This window comes from Balaenoptera borealis (assembly GCF_965194805.1).
Source record: "Balaenoptera borealis genome assembly, chromosome: 6".
In the NCBI taxonomy this organism is placed as follows: domain Eukaryota; kingdom Metazoa; phylum Chordata; class Mammalia; order Artiodactyla; family Balaenopteridae; genus Balaenoptera; species Balaenoptera borealis.
In genome coordinates, this window is record NC_138863.1 from 88,303,016 (window position 1) to 88,325,122 (window position 22,107).

A 22,107-nucleotide genomic window follows, 5' to 3' on the forward strand; every position below is an offset into this window, starting at 1 on the left:
GACCTTTTCTTGTTCCTGATCTTAGTGGAAATGGTTTCAGTTTTTCACCATTGAGAACGATGTTGGCTGTGGGTTTGTCATATATGGCCTTTATTATGTTGAAGTAAGTTCCCTCTATGTGTACTTTCTGGAGGGTTTTTATCATAAATGGGTGTTGAATTGTGTCAAAAGCTTTTTCTGCATCTATTGAGATGATCATATGGTTTTTCTCCTTCAATTTGTTAGTATAGTTTATCACATTGATTGATTTGCGTAAAGTGATGAATGCTTGCATTCCTGGGACAAACCCCACTTGATCATGGTGTATGATCCTTTTAATGTGCTGTTGTATTCTCTTTGCTAGTATTTTGTTGAGGATTTTTACATCTATGTTCATTAATGATATTGGCCTATAGTTTTCTTTCTTTGTGACATCTTTGTTTGGTTTTGGTGTCAGGATGATGGTGGCCTCGTAGAATGAGTTTGGGAGTGTTCTTTCCTCTGCTATATTTTGGAAGAGTTTGAGAAGGATAGGTGTTAGCTCTTCTCTAAATGTTTGATAGAATTTGCCTGTGAAACCATCTGATCCTGGGCTTTATTTGTTGGAAGATTTTTAATCACAGTCTTAATTTCAGTGCTTGTGATTGGTCTGTTTATATTTTCTATTTCTTCCTGGTTCAGTCTTGGAAGGTTGTGCTTTTCTAAAGATTTGTCCATTTCTCCCAGGTTTTCCATTTTATTGGCATATATTTGCTTGTAGTAATCTCTCATGATCGTTTGTATTTCTGCAGTGTCAGTGGTTACTTCTCCTTTTTCATTTCTAATTCTATTGATTTGAGTCTTCTCCCTTTTTTTCTTGATGAGTCTGGTTAATGGTTTATCAATTTTGTTTATCTTTTCAAAGAACCAGCTTATAGCTTTATTGATCTTTGCTACTGTGTTATTCATTTCTTTTTCATCTGATCTTTATGATTTCTTTCCTTCTGCTAATTTTGGAGTTTTTTGTTCTTCCTTCTCTAATTGCTTTAGGTGAAAGGTTAGGTATTTTATTTGAGATGTTTCTTGTTTCTTGAGGTAGGATTGTATTGCTATAAACTTCCCTCTTAGAACTGCTTTTGCTGCATCCCATAAGTTTTGGGCCGTTGTGTTTTCATTGTCATTTGTTTCTAGGTATTTTTTGATTTGCTCTTTGATTTCTTTAGTGATCTCTTCGTTATTTAGTAGCATATTGTTTAGCCTCCATGTGTTTGTATTTTTTACAGATTTTTTCCTGTAATTGATATCTAGTCTCATAGCGCTGTGGTCAGAAAAGATACTTGATATGATTTCAATATTCTTAAATTTACCAAGGCCTGATTTGTGACCCAATATATGACCTATCCTCGAGAATGTTCCATGAGCACTTGAGAAGAAAGTGTATTCTGTTGTTTTTGAATGGAATATCCTATAAATATCAATTAAGTGCATTTTGTTCAGTGTATCATTTAAAGCTTGTGCTTCCTTATTTATTTTCATTTTGGATGTTCTGTCCATTGGTGAGAGTGGGGTGTTAAAGTCTTCTACTATAATTGTGTTACTGTCAACTTCCTCTTTTATGGCTGTTAGCATTTGCCTTATACATTGCGATGCTCCTATGTTGGGTGCATAAATATTTACAATTGTTATATCTTCTTCTTGGATTGATCTCTTGATCCTTATGTAGTATCCTTCTTTGTCTCTTTTAATAGTCTTTATTTTAAAATCTAGTTTGTCTGATATGAGAATTGCTACTCCAGCTGTCTTTTGGTTTCCATTTGCTTGGAATATCTTTTTCCATCCCCTCACTTTCAGTCTGTATGTGTCCCTAGGTCTGAAGTGGGTCTCTTGTAGACAGCATATATACGGTTCTTCTTTTTTTTATTCATTTAGCCAGTCTGTGTCTTTTGGTTGGGCATTTAATTCATTTACATTTAAGGTAGTTATCGATATGTATGTTCCTATTACCATTTTCTTAATTGTTTTTGGTTTGTTATTGTAGGTCTTTTCCTCCTCTTGTGTTTCATTCCTAGAGAAGTTCCTTTAGCATTTTTTGTAAAGCTGGTTTTGTGGTGCTGAATTCTCTTAGCTTTTGCTTGTCTGTAAAGGTTTTAATTTCTCCATCAAATCTGAAAAAGATCCTTGCTGGTTAGAGTAATCCTGGTTGTAGTTTTTTTCCTTTCATCACTTTAAATATGTCCTGCTACTCCCATCTGGCTTGCAGAGTTTCTGCTGAAATATCAACTTTTAACCTTATGGGGACTCCCTTGTATGTTATTTGTTTTTTTTTTTTTCTTGGTGCTTTTAATATTTTTTCTTCGTATTTAATTTTTGATAGTTTGATTACTATGTGTCTGCTGTGTTTCTCCTTGGATTCTTTCTGTATGGAACTCTCTGTGATTCCTGGACTTGATGGACTATATCCTTTCCCATATTAGGGGAGTTTTCAAATAAAATCTCTTCAGATATTTTCTCAGTCCCTTTCTTTTTCTGCAACCCCTATAATTTGAATGTTGGTGCGTTTAATGTTGTCCCAGAAGTCTCTGAGTCTTTCCTCAATTCTTTCCATTCTTTTTTCTTTATTCTGCTCTGTGGTAGTTATTTCCACTATTTTATCTTCCAGGTCACTTATCCGTTCTTCTGCCTCAGTTATTCTGCTTTTGATTCCTTCTAGAGAATTTTAAATTTCGTTTATTGTGTTGTTCATCATTGTCTGTTTGTTCTTTAGTTCTTCTAGGTCCTTGTTAAACTTTTTTTTTTGTATTTTCTCCATTCTATTTCCAAGATTTTGGATCATCTTTACTATCATTACTCTGAAATCTTTTTCAGTTAGACTGCCTATTTCCTCTTTGTTTGGTCTGCTGGGTTTTTACCTTGCTCCTTCATCTGCTGTGTGTTTCTCTGTCTTCTCATTTCACTTCACTTACTGTATTTGGTGTTTCCTTTTCACAGGCTGCAGGTTCATAGTTCCCGTTGTTATTGGTGTCTGCCCCCAGTGGCTAAGGGTGTTTCAGTGAGTTGTGTAGGCTTCCTGGTGGAGCAGACTGGTGCCTGTGTTCTGGTGTATGAGGCTGAATCTTGTCTTTCTGGTGGGCAGGACTGTGTCTGGTGGTGTGTTTTGGGGTGTCTGTGACCTTATTATGATTTTAGGCAGCCTCTCTGCTTTGGTTGGATTGTGTTCCTGTCTTGCTTGTTGTTTGGCATAGAGTGTCCAGCACTGTAGCTTGCTGGACATTGAATGGAGCTGAGTCTTAGCGTTGAGATGGAGATCTCTGGGACAGCTTTTTCTGTTTGATATTACGTGGAGCCGGGAGGTCTCTGGTGGATCAATGTCCTGACCTTGGCTCTCCCACCTCAGAGGCACAGGCGTGACACCTGCCTGGAGCACGAAGACCCTGTTCAGCCACATGGCTCAAAAGAAAAGGGAGAAAAAAGAAAGAAAGAAAGAAAGAAAGAAAATAAAGTTATTAAAATAAAAATAAATAAATAAAAATTATTGAAAATAAAAAAAAATTAAAAAGTAATTTAAAAAAGAAAGAAGAGAGCAACCAAACCAAAAAACAAATCCACCAATGATAACAAGCGTTAAAAACTATACTAAAAAAAAAAAAATACGGACAGACAGAACCCGAGGACAAATGGTAAAAGCAAAGCTATACAGACAAAATCACACAAAGAATCATACACATACACACTCACAAAAACAGAAAAAGGAAAAAAATATATATATCTATATATTAAAAAAGGAAGAGAGCAACCAAATCAATAAACAAATCTACCCATAATGATAAACTCTAAATACTAAACTAAGATAAACATAAAACCAGAAACAAATTAGATGAAGAAAGCAAACCCCATGTCTACTGTTGCTCCCAAAGTCCACTGCCTCAATTTTGGGATGATTCATTGTGTATTCAGGTATTCCAGAGATGCAGGGTACATGAAGTTGGTTATGGAGATTTAACCCGCTGCTCCTGAGGCTGCTGGCAGAGATTTCCCTTTTGCTTCTTTGTTCACACAGCTCCTGGGGTTCAGCTTTGGATTTTGCCCCGCCTCTGTGTGTAGGTCGCCTGAGGGCGTCTGTTCTTTGCTCAGACAGGATGGGGTTAAAGGAGCAGCTGCTTCGGGGGCTCTGGCTCACTCAGGCCGGGGGAAGGGAGGGGCACGGATGCGGGGCGAGCCTGCAGTGGCAGAGGCCGGCATGACGTTGCACCAGCCTGAGGCGCGCCGTGCGTTCTCCCGGGGAAGTTGTCCCTGGATCACGGGACCCTGGCATTGGCGGGCTGCACAGGCTCCTGGGAGGGGAGGTGTGGATAGTGACCTGTGCTTGCTCACAGGTTTCTTGGTGGCAGCAGCAGCAGCCTTAGCGTCTCATGCCCATCTCGGGGCTCACGCCCGTCTCTGGAGCTCCTTTAAGCGGCGCTCTTAATGCCCTGTCCTCGTGCACCAGGAAACAAAGAGGCACGAAAAGGTCTCTTGCCTCTTCGGCAGCTCCAGACCTTTTCCTGGACACACTTCCCGCTAGCCGTGGCACACTAGCCCCTTCAGGCTGTGTTCACGCCGCCAACCCCAGTCCTCTCCCTGCGATCTGACCTCCGAAGCCCGAGCCTCAGCTCCCAGCCCCCGCCCGCCCCAGCGGGTGAGCAGACAAGCCTCTCAGGCCGGTGAGTGCTGCTCGGCACCGATCCTCCGGCGGGAATCTCTCCACTTTGCCCTCCGCACCCCTGTGGCTGCGCTCTCCTCCGTGGCTCCGAAGCTTCCACCCCGCCACCCCCAGTCTCCACCCACGAAGGGCCTTCCTAGTGTGTGGAAACCTTTCCTCCTTCACAGCTCCCTCCCCGAGGTGCAGGTCCCATCCTTATTCTTTTGTCTCTGTTTTTCCTTTTTTCTTTTGCCCTACCCAGGTACGTGGGTAGTTTCTTACCTTTGGGGAAGTCTGAGGTTTTCTGTCAGTGTTCAGTAGGTGTTCTGTAGGAGTTGTTCCACATGTAGATGTATTTCTGATGTATTTGTGGGGGAGGAAGGTGATCTCCACATCTTACTCCTCTGCCATCTTGAAGTTCTCTCAGTACTAGCTTTGATCTTCTTCCTTAGGGATGTAAGCGAAACTTCCTGCACATTCTCATAAGCTTCCTGTTTTAATTACAGTGTATAATATTGTGTTGCATACAATAGGAAGACATTTAAAATAAGATTAGTTTGGCTATCTCAGAAGTGTAGCTTGAAGCATTAAATAGGATAAATGGAAAATACACATAGACATAACATATTTAGCTTCTGATTCAAGGAACTCAATCCAGTGTATGTGTTTTAAAATAATCACCTTGAAATACTGAAAATTCACTTATTTTAATCCTATAATCAATGCTTTTAAAAACAGACCTTGAAATGGAATATCTAGGTGAAAAATAAATAGGTGGACTGTAGCAAGCTATTCTTATCTGCTACTTCTTAGAGGGATAATATAAAACTGTCCTCAAAATTGCAACTATGCAAACTCCCTTTAAAGGTTGGAGCTTGCTTAGCAAGCTGATAACATAGGCTCATTAGGTAAATCCCCTTAAGTATGTCTTACTCCTGAAAAAAAAAGTCGTTTTGAATCATGATGATTTTGTGTATGTGTCTATATACATGTGCATATGTGTTGAGGATGGGTGGTTTGCATATTTTCCCAAGGGCTTTCTTCTGGGATTTTCTCAAGGAATTATTCTATATCTATGGCTCAATGCAGGTGAACATTTGAACATTCATAGAAAACAAATCAACTGTCAGATATATAGTTTCCAACCTTAATTGTATTCTCATTGCTGTTAGAAAGAAATCCTTTCACAGATTTCTAGTTGACTCCCTTTTCAATTTTCTACTCATTCTAAATCTTTACTGCTCTTTCCAAGTCTACCTTCTTCAGATTACAAAAACTAATCTTGCTTTTAAGTTCTTTGAGGAATCACAACCAGGTAGGAATACCTTAACCTTCTTCCCTACCAGCTAATGATTTATGTGTCTCATTTTTCTATCCTTTCTTCCTCAGGGCAAGTGCTCCTACTATTGTTTAGGTTTTAATTCCAGCCCTGTGAGTTCTTGGGAAACTGCTGCACTTTCCTATCCTTTCGGAGCCTCCAGTCTCTCTTCCTTTAGTGGCACCTTTCCCTCAGCGTACACGTCTACCCCATCTTATTATAATTCATCATACTTGAACTTGGTCACTGGTGACCCCCTTCCTCGATCCATTCTTAAAATTTTCCATGATTTTAGTGCATCCTCTTTCCCCTTGACCTTATTCTCTTGTATCTCTGGCTAAACTTTCTGTCTCCTCTGTCTCCTTGACTGACCTACTCTTACTTTGCTGCCTTTCTCTCTCTGTCTCTGTCTTTCCCTCTTCCCCCACCTCACTTTAATTTCATCTAAATCTATTCCTATGCTTTTCACTGTCTTCTTACAGCTCCAGTTCTTTTCTGTGTTTTCAGTTTTGATCTTTCTCCTGAATTTCAGACTTCAATGTGTCACTGTCTATTGCATATTTATTCTTGGAAGTCTCCCAAGCACCTCACAGTCAGTATATTCCAAAAAAACTGTTGCAAAGTCATACTTTTGAGGCCAGAGATCTGAGTTTAAGATCCTGACATTCAAGGAGATGGTAGAAAGATATCTGACTTATTTCCTTAGCAAATAGTCTTGAAACTCCATTTCACCAACACATGTATCCACACAACTACTCTCTTTCACCCCCATTATTGCAATAACATCCTAGTTGACCTCCCTACTTCTACCTTCACTTAACTGCACTCTATTTTCAACACAGTACCTGGGGTGATCCTTTAAAAAAGAAAGTCAGTTAGATTGTGTCTCTCTACTCAGAACATTCCAATGGTTTCCCATCTTGATTTTTAGTAAAACTAGAAGCCTTCATCCGCCAACCTCTGCCCCATATTCCTTGATTCCCTGACCTCAATTCTTACACTTTCACGTTTTCTCCAGCCACTCAGACTTCCTTAGTGTTCCTTAAGTTTGCTGGGCTCCCTCTTGCCACAGGTTCTTTCTTTTTTAATTAATTTTTATTGGAGTACAGTTGATTTACAATGTTGTGTTAGTTTCAGGTGTACAGCAAAGTGAATCAGTTATACATATACATATATCCACTATTTTTTTAAATTCTTTTCCCATATAGGCCATTATAGAGTACTGAGTAGAGTTCCCTGTGCTATACAGTAGGTCCTTTTAGTTATCTATTTTATATATACTAGTGTATATATGTCAATCCCAATCTCCCAATTTACCCCCCCCCCACTTTCCCCCTTGGTAACCATAAGTTTGTTTTCTACATCTGTGACTCTGTTTCTGTTTTGTAAGTAAGTTCACTTGTAACATTTTTTTTAGATCCCACATATAAGTGATATCATATGATATTTGTCTTTCTCTATCTGACTGACTTCAGTCGGTGTGATAATCTCTAGGTCCCTCCATGTTGTTGCAAATGGCATTATTTCATTCCTTTTTGTGGCTGAGTAATATTCCATTGTATAAATGATGGAGAGGGTGTGGAGAAAAGGGAACCCTCCTACATTGGTGGGAATGTAAATTGGTGCAGCCACTATGGAGAACAGTATGGAGTTTCCTTAAAAAACTAAAAATAGAGCCACCATATGATCCAGCAATCCTACTCCTGGGCATATATCCAGAGAAAACCATAATTCAAAAGGACACATGCACCCCAATGTTCATTGCAGCACCATTTACAATAGCCTAGACATGGAAGCAACCTAAATGGATTGATGGAGAAATGGTAAAGAAGATGTAGTACATATATAAAATGGAATATTGCCAGAGGTTCTTAACACATGACCTTTTATTCAAATGGATGTCACTCTCACCTTCTATAAGCCTTTATTAAATGTCACATTCTCTGTGACACATTCTCTGACCACCTTATTTAAAATTGTATGTCCACCCCCCGACCCTGGTCTTCAACCCTTAATCCCCATCTCTGTTTTATTTTTCTCCATATTGTTTATCTTCTAATATACTTTACAATTAACAAGTGTTTATTTTGTTTCTGTTTCTATCCTCCACTGTAACGGAAGCTCCATGATGGCAGGGGATTCTGCTTTGTTTTCCTCACTATTGTATCCTCAGTCCCTAGAACATAGTAGAAGCTCAGTGATATTTGTTGAATAAATAAATGAATGAACAAATTAAGATATCATGGGGGAACTGCTTTTTGAGCTGCATAGCACTATAAAAATACTAATTATTCCTACTATTATTATTCCACTGCCCCCATGACAAGGGTCACATACACATACACATTCACACTCACATGTACAATATCTTCTCTTTTTTTCCCCATCTCTATGTCCTATCTTGGTTTTGAGACACCATCTAATCAATTTTTGAGGCTATTTACTTGGAGGCATATTTGAATCTTTCAACTATTTAGTCACTAATTCCTAACTCTTATATTAGATCATTTGGAGCACAGTCTCCATTTTAGTCCCCACTACTTTACCCCAATCATCTTAAACTTTTCTCTAGACAATTGCAGTAGTCTCCTCACAGGTGACTTTGCAGTTTATTTTAACATGAATACCATTTCTTAAGTAATTTTCCGTGGCCTCAAATTATCTACAAAATGCTTCTTGTGGTACTCAAGGTTCTTCAATACTAACCCTGACCTTTTTTTTTTTTTTCTTTTGGCTGTGTTGGGTCTTTGTTGCTGCACACGGGCTTTCTCTAGCTGCAGAGAGCAAGGGCTACTCTTCGTTGCCATGCATGGGCTTCTCATTGCAGCGGCTTCTCTTGTTGTGGAGCATGGGGTGTAGATGTGCGGTCTTCAGTAGTTGTGGCACATGGGCTCAGTAGTTGTGGCTCACGGACTCTAGAGCACAAGTTCAGGAGTTGTGGCGCACGGGCTTAGTTGCTCCGCGGCATGTGGCATCTTCCTGGACCAGGGCTCTAACCCGTGTCCTCTGCATTGGCAGGCGGATTCTTAACCACTGCTCCACCAGGGAAGTCCCTGACCTATGTTTTTGAGACACTATTTTTCAGCATTATAAATTGTTCTGTTGGCCCTTTTTATTTCTTTATACTTCAACAAATACTTGTTGATTATTTACTGAGACAGACACTATACAGTGGCATTTAGCAAGACACCATCTCTTTTCCCATTTCCTTATGGCAATTGGTTATAGTTTGGGAAGAATGAAGGAAGAGAAAACCTAGCATCTCAAAATCATAGATCAAATGCAAACTAGCTATAGGTACAATGAGCAGTCATTCTGATTTTTCTGGAATAGACTTGGTTTATACTTGTTGCCCCAGTGTAATTATTAATGTCTTCCTTCACCCTCAGAACTCTCCCCATTTGGTAATAAATCATATAGTCTCTGTCTATAAGCAAAAATAATTTGAATTTTCTCATGTGCTCTTTCCCTACGTTAACTACAAAGGTTACATGACTGTCTAAAGCAAAATTTAAGTCCCTTTCCTCTAACACCAGGACATACTTATAAATATCACACATAATGTTTGGTGGAGAAAAATCTAGATGGATCTTATAACCTGAATGTCATTTCAACTTTAGTATAAAACATTTGTCTCAAATGCATTTTAATAATTACTGCCTTAGCAATTTTTATTACTCTACCTCTTGTCTGAAATGTCCTATATTTACTCTCCATTTATCCATAGCCTACCCACGTTTAAAATCATACTTATATCCCCAGACTTTTCTTTGTATTGGTATCCATCTATCTCTACCTGTGATCTCTCCTTTTAGCAGTTATTTTCTAAATCACTTATTTGGCAACTTTTGGTATACAATGTACTTTTTTTTTCCTTTGGGATCTGTTGGTGTAAGTAGTCTGACTGAATCTTTCAAGACAAAGACTGAGACTTATACGTCTTTGATTCTATAGCACCAACTCTAAGGCCAAATTCAGAGTATGCACAAACAACCTAATGTGAAAAAAACCCAACAATAATTATGATAGCAGTGGTAATGAGTGTGGTATTGACGGTGTATAATAAAGTAAAATATATGAATTTTCAAAAAATATCATACTGAGAGTAGGAAGCATTAATTATAGATTAAAGATGTGTGTTTGTGTGTGTGTGTGTCTGTGGATGTATTTGTGTGTTTGTAAAGTATATTTGTTTTAAGTTATTTTGGGGTCAGGGGAAGAGGTTGAGGGAGAGGAAGGAAAGACATACTATATTTTATCAAGTGATTAAGTTGAAGATGTGCCATCATTTTGTAGATTGCTAAGGGAAAAAGGCTAATTAAGCTATGGTGCAATGCTTTCGTATCACTTAGAATATGCATTTGGTATATATTGAAAGACATATTTACTGATGGATTTCTTTGATGTTGGATCATTCTTGTATATACATAACAAAGAATAAGTGATATCAAATGTCTAACACTCCTTCACACTCTGAGGTCATCAATTGTAAGAAACATTTCTATTTCAGACATGTTTTAAAATACTTTTTAAAAAGAAATATTTTGTTGAATGGACTTATAGGGCATAAGTAAGAATATTGCAAAAAACAACATCTGATGAGTTTACTAGGACCTGAGGAAAGGCAACAGATCCTAAATATTCTGAAACAATGGAAGGAAAATAATGGACTTTTTGAATACAATCAAATGTAGAAACCTGAGTTAGAACAAAGCTTTATGGGATTTTACTTTCACCCTCACTGTCCAGTAGCAGAAACTGTCAATTGGAAAGTTGTAGTGAAAAAGGGAAAAATATATTATGATATTGGGTATCTAATAGATGTAAAGGCATGAAGCTCTAGCATAAGGTTGGATAGTTAAGAACTAAACACTAAGAGATGGAGTTTACGTACAAGGTTTAATTTTTATTGCTGATTTTTCATTGTCTTGGAGCAGAGGAGGAAACTAAAATTTTTTTTTTTTTTTAAAGAAATTCACGTTCTTTTATTTATTTATTTATTTATTTATGACTGTGTTGAGTCTTCGTTTCTGTGCGAGGGCTTTCTCCAGTTGCAGCAAGTGAGGACCACTCTTCATCGCGGTGCGCGGGCCTCTCACCATCGCGGCCTCTCTTGTTGCGGAGCACAGGCTCCAGACGTGCAGGCTCAGTAATTGTGGCTCACGGGCCCAGTTGCTCCGTGGCATGTGGGATCTTCCCAGACCCGGGCTCGAACCCGTGTCCCCTGCATTGGCAGGCAGATTCTCAACCACTGCGCCACCAGGGAAGCCCGAAACTAAAATTTTTCTGCTCAAGAACTTCTGCTTTGGATCAACATCTTCTATAAATCCTGCTTGCTGGGATACCTACATGCCTTATCTGATATGAGGAAGCCTCTAGTCCTAAACGCAAACAGAATTCTTAACTATTTTCAGGATAGATTGTGTGACACCACAACAAAGTTAAGTCCATCAGAATTGAGTGTTTGAGCTGAGTGGTTAAAATTAAGAAAAATAATTGGTTTAGCTTTGTTGCTGAACAGAAAATGTAGACCACATTCATAGACCTTTTATGCATTGCCTTCTCACATTTCATCTTTGTACTGCTCTTGTGTTCATGTTCAGATCATTCATATTTTATTTTGAAACATTTTCATTTTCAGATCAGCAGTTGTGTGATCCTGGTGAATTTCTTTGCCACGATCACGTGACTTGTGTCTCCCAGAGCTGGCTGTGTGATGGGGACCCTGACTGCCCTGATGATTCAGACGAATCTTTAGATACCTGTGAGTAGAAAGGTTCTCATGCCATTCAGATTTACCTTACATGTGAAACTAAATGTCAGCTGTTTTCACAGATGACTGCTGTTTCCGTTTATTCTTTTTTTCCCAAATAGCCTAAAAACTTAAAACCTTTTGTTTGTGTGTCCTTTAAAATGACTATGTGAATGAGAGCATAAAATGCAGTTTTGTCGTGTGAATTAACTTATGAAGGGAAGAAAATGCAAGGTTATTTCAATGTGATTGTGTTACTCATAGAAAAAAATTTACTTGAAGAGAAAAAGATCCTTTAAAACACAGCACTGAGAGGGAATAAGATCCTCTCCAATAATTTATCTCATACATTTTGAGACAGAGGAGCATATAGAAGGAATAATGAACTAATCAAGCTTTAGCTCCCATATTATTTCTATTAATATCTAGGGCACTACACAAATTATTGAAAGTGTTTTCTTTTGCACCTGAAACATAGAAACTACATTTATCCATCCATGCAGTGAGGATCTTTGACTTTATAATATCAGATTCAGAACTCTTAATACACATGAGTCCTAATTGTAATTGTACTACTGTGTCTAACTTGGAGTCCATTAAGGGTTTTGCCCATGTGAAAAATACCACTAAATCAAAATTGTAAATAATAACAGGACGACAGCTAAATCTGCTACACTTTCTTTTAAATACCCACTGTTGTAAGGAGTATGAAGAGTACCCTAAATTTTCATATTGATATTTCTAGCATAGCTAATATCAGTTTTTACTCCCCACGCAAACAGGTATGTCAGCTTACCAGGATCATCCTCAAAGCAACTACATAGTTCTGTGAAGTCAACATGAAAAAAGAAAAATCCACCACTCTTATTGCTTGATATTGTAGAGATAATAATTATTGGTTCCATTTTCCACTCTTATCTACTTGTTTATAAGTGTTATAGATGGAACCAATATAAGTTTTGATGAAAATCTTGGTGATAGAAAGCAGAAGCAATGCTTATTCACTTTCTTCATGTTTGCTAGTGTTTTTAAAGTTTCTCAACATATGGGTACTTGAATATTTGCATTAATTGCCTTTTTTCAATTTGAACAGATCACTTTTTCGATAGTAAGAGGTTGTAGTTGTTTACTACATTTCTAATTTTCACCAATGTCATCAGTTTAATTCTGAAAACCTTTACGAGACCCCTATAGCATAGATAAGGTTCTAGGCATGATAAGAGGAAAAAGTATATTTATAGGAAAATACTCTAGTGGATAAATAAAATCTGATAAATCCATACAAAGGAATATTATTTAACAATAAAAAAAGACTGAAGTACTTATACATGCTACATGGATAAATCTTGAAAATATTATGTGAAGGAAAAGAAGCCAGGCACAAAAGACCACATATTTTATGATTCCATTCATATGAAATATCCCAATAGGCAAATCTAAAGAGACAGAAAGTAGATATGTGGTTGCCAGTGGCCAGTGGGGTGGAGGGGAATGAGGAATGTCTGCTAATGAGTATGGGGTCTCTTTGGAGGTGATGAAGTGTTCTAAAATTAGATTGCAGTGATGGTTGCACAACTCTGTTAATGTATTTAAATACATTGAACTGTGCATATTAAATGGGTGAATTGTATGGTAGGTGAATTATACCTTAACAAAGTTGTTTAAAAATGGAAAATAAGGAGAAGAATCTCAAAATTATGCGAATGGATGCGGATGGTATAGTAATGTGAAAAGACAACAATAACAAAATACCCCACCCATGAAATATATAAGTAGTTGGACTACATTTCATCTGTATAAGTAGTGGGACTTAACACTGTTTAAGCCTTCCCCTATTTAAGTGCCATAGAAGAGTTTTCTTCTCGTTAGATGCAAGGAACGATCGCCATGGCATAATCGGACTAAAAAGTTAAATTTTTGAGTTTTGGAGTCTTGCATTTTTGCCCTGATCCTACTATCAAATTCCTGATGGGAAACATGCCAGAGAGAGACATGAGAGAGATTTGCAGAATCCATACGTAGGAAGGCAGGTTGAAGGAGAAATACCCTGGAACTTGTACCTGGCACAGTGCAAAAGTGATTGAGAAGAAAAGGCTGTGTGGTCTGTCTAGGCAGGAGTTCCCTTCATGCTTTTGAGTAATAGAGAATAATGATGCTCCCTTTGTACTCAGGAGGGGGATTAGTGGGAGAATCAGGCTGGAGAGGATCTATGGTACAGAGGAGGCACAAGGACCTTGGTGGTCAAAACTCAAACCCAAAGAGGAAAGAGACCCCAAAGTGAATGCCAAAGTGGGTGGATGACTGTATTCCACTCCCCCTCCCATGCCGGCTCTGTGCTTCTAGGAACATGGCCGATACCTGGCAGGGCCACGGCAGTCAGCTAGACTTGTGTTTGCTGGCCAGCATCTGCCCTGATTGATTGCGCTTCTGTTCTTAATGGTCAGTGTCTCGACCACAATGCTAGAAAATATTTTGAATATCCATCTTGCCCAGAAGGTAGACACCACCTTGTGTTCGGGGGAAAAAGGTAGGTCCTTCAATTCACAGAGATTAGGGGCTTTGGCGGACTGAAGCTTCAAATTAGGAATTACATGTGGGTTAATTAAAAGAGAGATAGATTTTCTTCTTATCTAGTTTTTAAAATGAAACTCATACCTTCTCAAGATATTTTTGGCAGTTTTTAAGTATACAGTTAGTTTCCTCGATAAAATTTGGTGAGTTCAGTTTTAAAATGTTTTCCCATTTTGGCCATTCTTTTTCTACTCTCGGGCATCGAAATTGCTGAATATCCTCAAGAGCAACACTAAAAAAAAATTCTTATTTCAATGTAGCAACATAACAAAGAAAGAAAAATACTCATTTTTTTTTTTTTTTTAACCTGGGTGTTTAATCTGAGTAACATGTTTGGATCCACATTTAATTTGCCTGTTTCAGATAAGTGGTTTCAGTACTAACTGAAATCTGGACAAGCATAGAGAAAAAGCTTTATGAAAAAATCAGACTTTTTCAAATTTAAATTTCTCAATCCAGATGTTCACAATTACCATTTTCCCTAATCATAGTGCTTTGTAATGTGTTGTTTTATAACATTCATATGCAGTCATCACTGATCTACATAAAATAATTGCATAATTTGATAATTATATGAATGTATATACATTCAATGTGAAAGATAAATACTAGAAATCAAAAACCTTGCAGATTGATTCTTAAGAAGGATAATTTGGTGCTCAGTGTATGAACAAAAGTATGTTATCATATTTGATCTGAAGACAAAGTATGTTGTACCTACAAAATATTAGATGAAAACCACTGATGCAATGCACTTATTCTTCCTAAATCCACTTAGCCTTTAAAATGATAAGAGGACCAATATAGCATAGAATTTATTATGACATTGTGAAAGCTCTGCCATGACAAAATTCTAACAGGAAAAAAGTGGATATTGTCGAGGAGGAGGAAAAGCTTTACTTGTGAGAGGCTGATGACCAAAATGCTTTAGAAGATAAACATGCCTACAGAAAAAACAAAGAAAGTGAAAATCAAATGAAATTGAGGTATTTGGGGATCTGAGAGGTTAACAGGCACATATTTTCTTTCTCTTCTGTGTTTGTTTAGGCCCAGGTTGTAGGGGTATTTTCTACTATTTATGGGGCAGAAGTGAGATTTCACTAACAGCAATCCAAGGCCAAAGAAACCCCTCTTGAATGGGGTTGATTTACCACTAAGCTGACTGCATGTTGGGATGACTTTTCTAAAATATGAAATTAGAGAAATTTAATAATTTGTATGCTTACCGTTGAATATGAGAAATGGTTCTTTAGCCTTATATTACAAATGAAAGTCTTTATTTCGCTACATTATTTGAAGTAATTTGTTAAGGGTCTAAATGGCTAACCATCTTTTAGGTCCTATGAGGCAATGAGAGGAGAAAATCAGGAAAAATCACCATCTTTCTACTCAGTGCTTTCAATCCAGTTGTAAGTCTAGCATTTTGTATGACGAGAATTAAAGTGAATAGTAGAAATGTTATCTGTGGAATGAAAACTTGGTACCCCCTGTGACAGGGAAGTCTTCCTGAAAGGTGCTTTTATTCCAAGGTATTCAATACATAATTCCTTCTAGGATTTTCTGTTGAATGCTTAATGATACTTCCTTTCCAACAATCAGTTTCAGCAGATGTGTGATATTTTTTGGCAATCTGATGTGTATATACTTAAAACTAGATTCCTTCTTTTAAGTCAGGAAAGTATTTGTTCTGCTCTTTCTCCTTCTTCTTTATTGCCCTCCACTACCCCCCTTCCGAAAACCATGTAGAGAGTCCTTCTACTATAGATCATGTTGTGGATATGATGACTCTTTGACTAACCAGGGAGTATAAAAATGACATTATAGGAGGGTAAGATTTGCAACCTGGATACAGTAAGTCCCCTACATGGAAACCTTCAAGTTGTGAACTTTCAAAGATGAGGACGTGCATTCACATGGCCAATCATGGTAAGTTAGTTCACGTGTTTGGCATACATTGTCACGTGAGTGCATCCTCTACAAGTGGTTGTGCTTTTGTGTACTGTACAGTACTATATAGAGTACAGTAGTACAGTATCTTTGTTTCAAGTCCAGGATGTCCAGAAGCAAGCGTAAAAGCAGTGGTAATGCAGCTGGTACTGCTAAGAAACACCAAGAGAGACAGGAGGAAGAAGAAGTAACTGAAGAACCAAAGAGATTCACGACGCAGGAAATGGCAAGGGGATTTTCTTTATTTGAGAAGGCACTGTTAGTTTTTGAGGCAAAGGACCGGAATGTAGAACAGTACACGAAGGTTACAACAGCTGTTCAGGATGCAATCCAGTGCTACCGTGTCATCTATGATGAGAAAAAAAGAGCTACTACCCAGACATCCCTGGATCATTTTTTCAAAAGGGTAGATAGAATTGAATCCAGCAAGGAACCAGAACCTTGCCATCCACGTCAGGCATGAGTGAAATTGCAGCTTGCCCTCCATCTCCTACTGCTGACGATCCTTCAGCTCTACCCTCTCCCACCTCCTCTCCCTCCTCCAGTCAGTAACTCTTCTTGCCTGTTCACTCAGTGCCAGCCCCTGTATGCCAGCTGTTGTACTGTATACTACTGTGCTTTTCAAGGTATTGTACTGTAAGATTAAAAATGTTTTATTTTTTGCGTATTATTTGTGTGAAAAATATTATAAACCTATTACAGTACAGTACTATATAGCCAATTGTGTTAGTTGGGTACCTAGGCTAACTTCGTTGGACTTACAAACAAATTGGACTTACCAATGCGCTCTCGGAATGGAACTTGTCCATATGCAGGGGACTTACTGTAGTTGTTATAATAATTTTCATATTGCCTCTACTCTGTCCTGTCCTTCTGCAAGGATCAGCAAACTTTTTCTGTAAAAGACCATACAGTACATATTTTAGGATTCCTGAGCTTATGTCATCTCTGTTGCATATCCTTCTTTGTTTTTATTTGTTTGTAAAATAGTTAAAATGGAAAAACAAGCAAACAAACATCCTTAGTTTACACTCTGTACAAAAACAGTCCACAGACTGGGTTTATCTTGCAGGTTGTAGTTTGCCAAACCCTACTGCAGTGTCCTAGCTAAGCCGTGTGCACTGTACTGCTGCAGAGGTGGGGCCGTGTCCGGGTACTGCAACCACAGGGAACAGCAAACTGGGCAAAGTGGAAGAATGGGGCATAGAACTGTGTGTGTACCCACTCCCACACGGTGCCAGACTCAGGCACAATGGCATTCTCTGCAAAAGCTGGCTTCTTTCTTCTATTTTTGCACATCTCCTTACGTGTTAAGATTGCATTTGAGCATAAGGGACAGACACAGGAGCTCAAACAAATAAGGGTTTACTTTTCTCATATAAAAAGGTGCAAAAGTGGACAATCCAGGATTGATATGGCAGCTCCAGAATGACACCAGGCTTCCTCTACCTTTATTCTCTGCCACTCTTAGCATGGAGCTGTCAGTCTTTTAGCCACAGTAGGGCTTTTCCGCCTTCCCCAGGAGATAATTCCATTTCGGCCAGAGAGAAGGGAAAGAAAAAAAAGAAACAGCAAGTGCCAGCTGAGTCTATCTGTTTGTCAGGAGAATAGTAACTTTTACAGAAAGCAAACTCAGTAGGTTTCTTGCTTAGATCTCCTTCGCCAGAACTGATCACCTAAGGTATGGGGCAATGAGTATTTCCACAGGGCTTTCCAAAATAAGATCTGTGGTTCTGCTAGTAAAGAAAAAGGGGAGACTAGATATTGGGCGAGAAGAGGCCCCAGGTAGCATGCGCCACAGTGTCTCTTCACTCCTTTTCCTCTCTTCATCCACTGAGGAGAGGTGGCAGGCACAGTGCATGATCAGGGCTTCTGAATCCCAGATGCTTGACACCAAAGCCAGTTCCTCCAGGTGAATATCTTTGCTCTTGTGCAACAAACTTAGTCATTCCGGGTCTCCATTACCTTATCTGTACAATGGGCATGATAGTACCTACCTCACAATAAAGTGCTTAGAATAGTGCCTGTTCCAGAGGAAGAGCCCCTCTCCACCCAGCACCCCCTCCCTGTATTCCATATGCCAGAGCTCTGACCAAGCACCTTACCCTGAGGGTCTTTTGATAGAGCACGCTAATTGCCCCCTCTCCCATTCTTACTGAAGATTGGCTTTATTCTCTAAGGTTATGGCTAGCAATAGGGTTAATTTACCACATACACTAATTCAAGAGAAGTTATTAACAGTTTTTAATAATTAAGTATATTACACTCAAGCATTAAGACAAATAATGTGTCGACATTATTTGGGGACAGATGGCTTTTCCTAAGAACTCTTCCAAAGACATCCTGTTGATGAATTAGCTAAAGTTAAAATATATGGCTAAAAAACACATTAATGAATAGTATTATTTAATCAACATTGCAGTCCTGAAATGTAGCTGTTATCTCATTTTAAGAAATGAGGAAACTGAGTTTACGGTCTTTCTATGCCCTCTAAGTTGGCTGTTATCGGTGAAAGCAGAGTTTGCATTTCTTTCAACTTGCCCTTCTTTTTATAAATACTCAGGAAAGGAAGAATCTAACTCCTAAAAGGAAGCCTTAGGCCACCTAATTTAAAAATATGATGTCATTTGAAAAACATAGATGCTATCCCAACAGTTATATTACACTGACTTTGGAGGTGATCAGTTCTAATTGAATAATTCAGTAAGCACACCATGTCTCCTGAGTAATAGGAATAGAAGCATTTGTGAGAAATGAAAATGGCTGTAAGTTATTAGGGTTAGATATGCCTCTGCATGAATTGACCATTGCTTTGACTGCATTTCCATTGTTGTAGGATTTTAAGCTTTATTTAGATAGGAGGATATTAATGAACTCCTTATATACATACACTGACCTTTCCCCTAGGGTATAAGGTAGAAATCCTTTTACAATTTCCTTCTAAACTTTCTTTCTTTAACAGAAGTCAGAGAAATAAAACAAAAATTCAGGTGGGAGGTTATTAGCAAACAGATACTGCCCTTTAAAAATAAATAGCAGAATAGGGCACTGAAAGTAGACTATAGGAACAATAAAATGAATGGAAATATGGTCCTTGTTTCTAAGTAATAGTGATTTAGAGGTCACTTTGCAATGAGCTAATATATGAGAGCCACAAAGCTAAGCTTTTCGTTAGGAAGAGAAGCTGAAATGATCTTACAGATTAAAGGGAGAGCATATGAGGCCCGTGAGGGCAGTTTATGTCTCTTTCAATTCTTTTTTGTTTTGCCCTTCATTTTATTCTGAGGCTTCCCTCTTTTGCAATGAAGAGGCAAGAAACACTGACCCTTCTTTAGTAATAAAGAGACTTCCACTTATGAGTTGATACGAAGGGGAGACAGGAAGGTGAGGAACAGTATAATTGTGAATTGAAAGGGCCTGTCTAAGGTTGGTTCATTTCCCCAGCACAGTGGGGACGGGATGGAGGGTGACATTTCCCTTCATCCTGCCCTGCAATGTGCTAACGGGTCTCTGAAAGTTTGCCTCTGCAATTTTAAGCAAGTTTGATTGGAGGCATAGGTGATAAAACTGAGTGCACCACGATTCACAGAAGCGGAGCAAGACCAGCATGGCAAAAGGCCTCTCTCTTCTTTAAGAAGTCACTGCTTGTTGGTTTTCTGATCCAAGTTCACAGGTCATAGAACAAGTTCCAGGTTCTCAGCCTGGACTGGAAATTATAGGCAATGAAAACTTTGAAATGATATCAGATAAAGGGGATTAAATAAAATTATTGAATTCTAGAGGCAACTCTGATAAAATCTCCTTGGCTTAAGGGATGAGGTACAGTAAACAAATGGTCTTGCAGGGCTCTATTGGGACAAAGCTGAAGGCTGAGCAAGGAGCCTCCTCAGAAATGATTCAATCCATCATTTAGCCACAACTAATCTAGCATTTGGGGTTGGGGATGAAGGCTTCTTACCTTTTATGGGTGAGCAAATTTCTTCCCAGAGGAGGTTTTATTCTTTATAGTCAGTGTATAAAATTTACATTTGACTTTCACTCAGAAGTGCTTCTGAAATGACGTATTTTGCTAAATGAATCACTGAAGGATGTTTTGTTCTACGAACTTATTTTAATGACAATGTCTTTTTTCTCTCTCTCTTCCCCCCATCTTATATTATTTCTTCCCTGAAAGCAGAATATAAAACCCTACTATAATATGCCTATGGAATTCTCAGTAGGACAAAAAGTATCATCCTTCTACTAATTGCTGTATTGGCCCATTTCAGTTTTAGGCAGAATAATTGACTTTGGGTTGAATATTTTCAATTAAAATCTCTGTAACATTAGCCTTTTTTGATTTGGAGGACGGGAGAAATTGCTTGCAAAGAGTAAAGTTCATGAGAAGATGGGTAAAAATAGGGCTTAGGTGGAAGGATACCAATTCAGTAAAGGTGGCTTATAGCAGTCTACTCATCTTACAGGGTTTTTTTGTTTGTTCGTTTTACTTTTCTGAAAAATGATGCCTTGGGAGGGAAAGGTTTGACCTTATTCCTTGGTCAACCAAGGATCAGATACGAAAGGGGAGAATCTTTCAGCTTGCACAGATCTTTCTGGGTATTAAGCAGCAAGAAAGAAAACAAACTAGTAAATACTTCTCAACAACTCTGATGGAGTTGCCAAGAGAAAAGTAATTATTAATAAAAAACTTCTTGTCTTAGACTTCAGCATACAGTCATAAGACTAATAATTTCAATCTTCCAAAAATAGTAATTATAGAAAGGACTTATACTTGTATAGCACTTTGATAATTTAAGGACATGTACATTAGAATCAATAAATATCCTTTGACATAGTACCTATTTTTTTGAGAAAAATAAGCCAGGTATTATGGCCATAAAAAAAATAAGAAATCCAAAGCACAAACAGGTTGCTTGGTCAAGAGTCTCATAGCTAATGGGTAACAAGGCTAAAATTGGAATCCAGAAATTGCATTTCCTAACTTTCTATTATAGCATCAGTTATGGGCTGAATTGCACCCCTCAATATTCACATGTTGAAACCCTAAAATTATACCATTGCAGAATGTAATTGTACTTGTTGCTAGGGGCTTAAAAGAGGTAAATTAAGTAAAAATGAGGTCATTAGAGTGGGTCCTTATCCCATCTGACTGGTGTCTTATAAGAAGGGGAAATTTGGACACACTGAGGGACACTGGGGTGCTTGTGCACAGAGAGAAGGTCATAGGAAGAGGCAATTAGCTATTGATGAATTAGCTAAAGTTAAAATATATGGCTAAAAAACACATTAATGAATAGTATTATTTAATCAACATTGCAGTCCTGAAATGTAGCTCTTATCTCATTTTAAGAAATGAGGAAACTGAGTTTACGGTCTTTCTATGCCCTCTAAGTTGGCTGTTATCGGTGAAAGCAGAGTTTGCATTTCTTTCAACTTGCCCTTCTTTTTATAAATACTCAGGAAAGGAAGAATCTAACTCCTAAAAGGAAGCCTTAGGCCACCTAATTTAAAAATATGATGTCATTTGAAAAACATAGATGCTATCCCAACAGTTATATCACACTGACTTTGGAGGTGATCAGTTCTAATTGAATAATTCAGTAAACACACCATGGTGGGTGGAGATCTGCAGTCCAAGAAGGCCTTGGGGGAAACTAACCCCGGCAACATCTTGATCTCGGACTTTTGGTGTCAGCACTGAGAGGAAATAAATTTCTGTTGTTTAAGCCACTTAGTCTATGGTATTTTGTTATGGCAGACCTAGCAGATTAATATAGCATCCTACTATATGTCTATTACACTTCCATGTTTTTTATATTAATATAAAGAATACTGCAACAATTTAAAAATCCCTCCTTTTCCTTGGAGATATATACTGACTAC

The 22,107-nt window shown here is 38.2% G+C and overlaps 1 protein-coding gene across 1 annotated transcript in view; it reads left to right on the forward strand.

Moving 5' to 3' along the window:
- Window positions 1–22,107, forward strand: part of LRP1B (LDL receptor related protein 1B) — a 1,905,856-nt gene that overhangs the window by 355,325 nt on the left and 1,528,424 nt on the right. Inside the window, exon 3 of the mRNA XM_082395829.1 lies at window positions 11,596–11,718. Within this exon, the coding sequence (XP_082251955.1) occupies window positions 11,596–11,718 (123 nt within the window). The remainder of the gene's footprint in view (window positions 1–11,595; window positions 11,719–22,107) is intronic.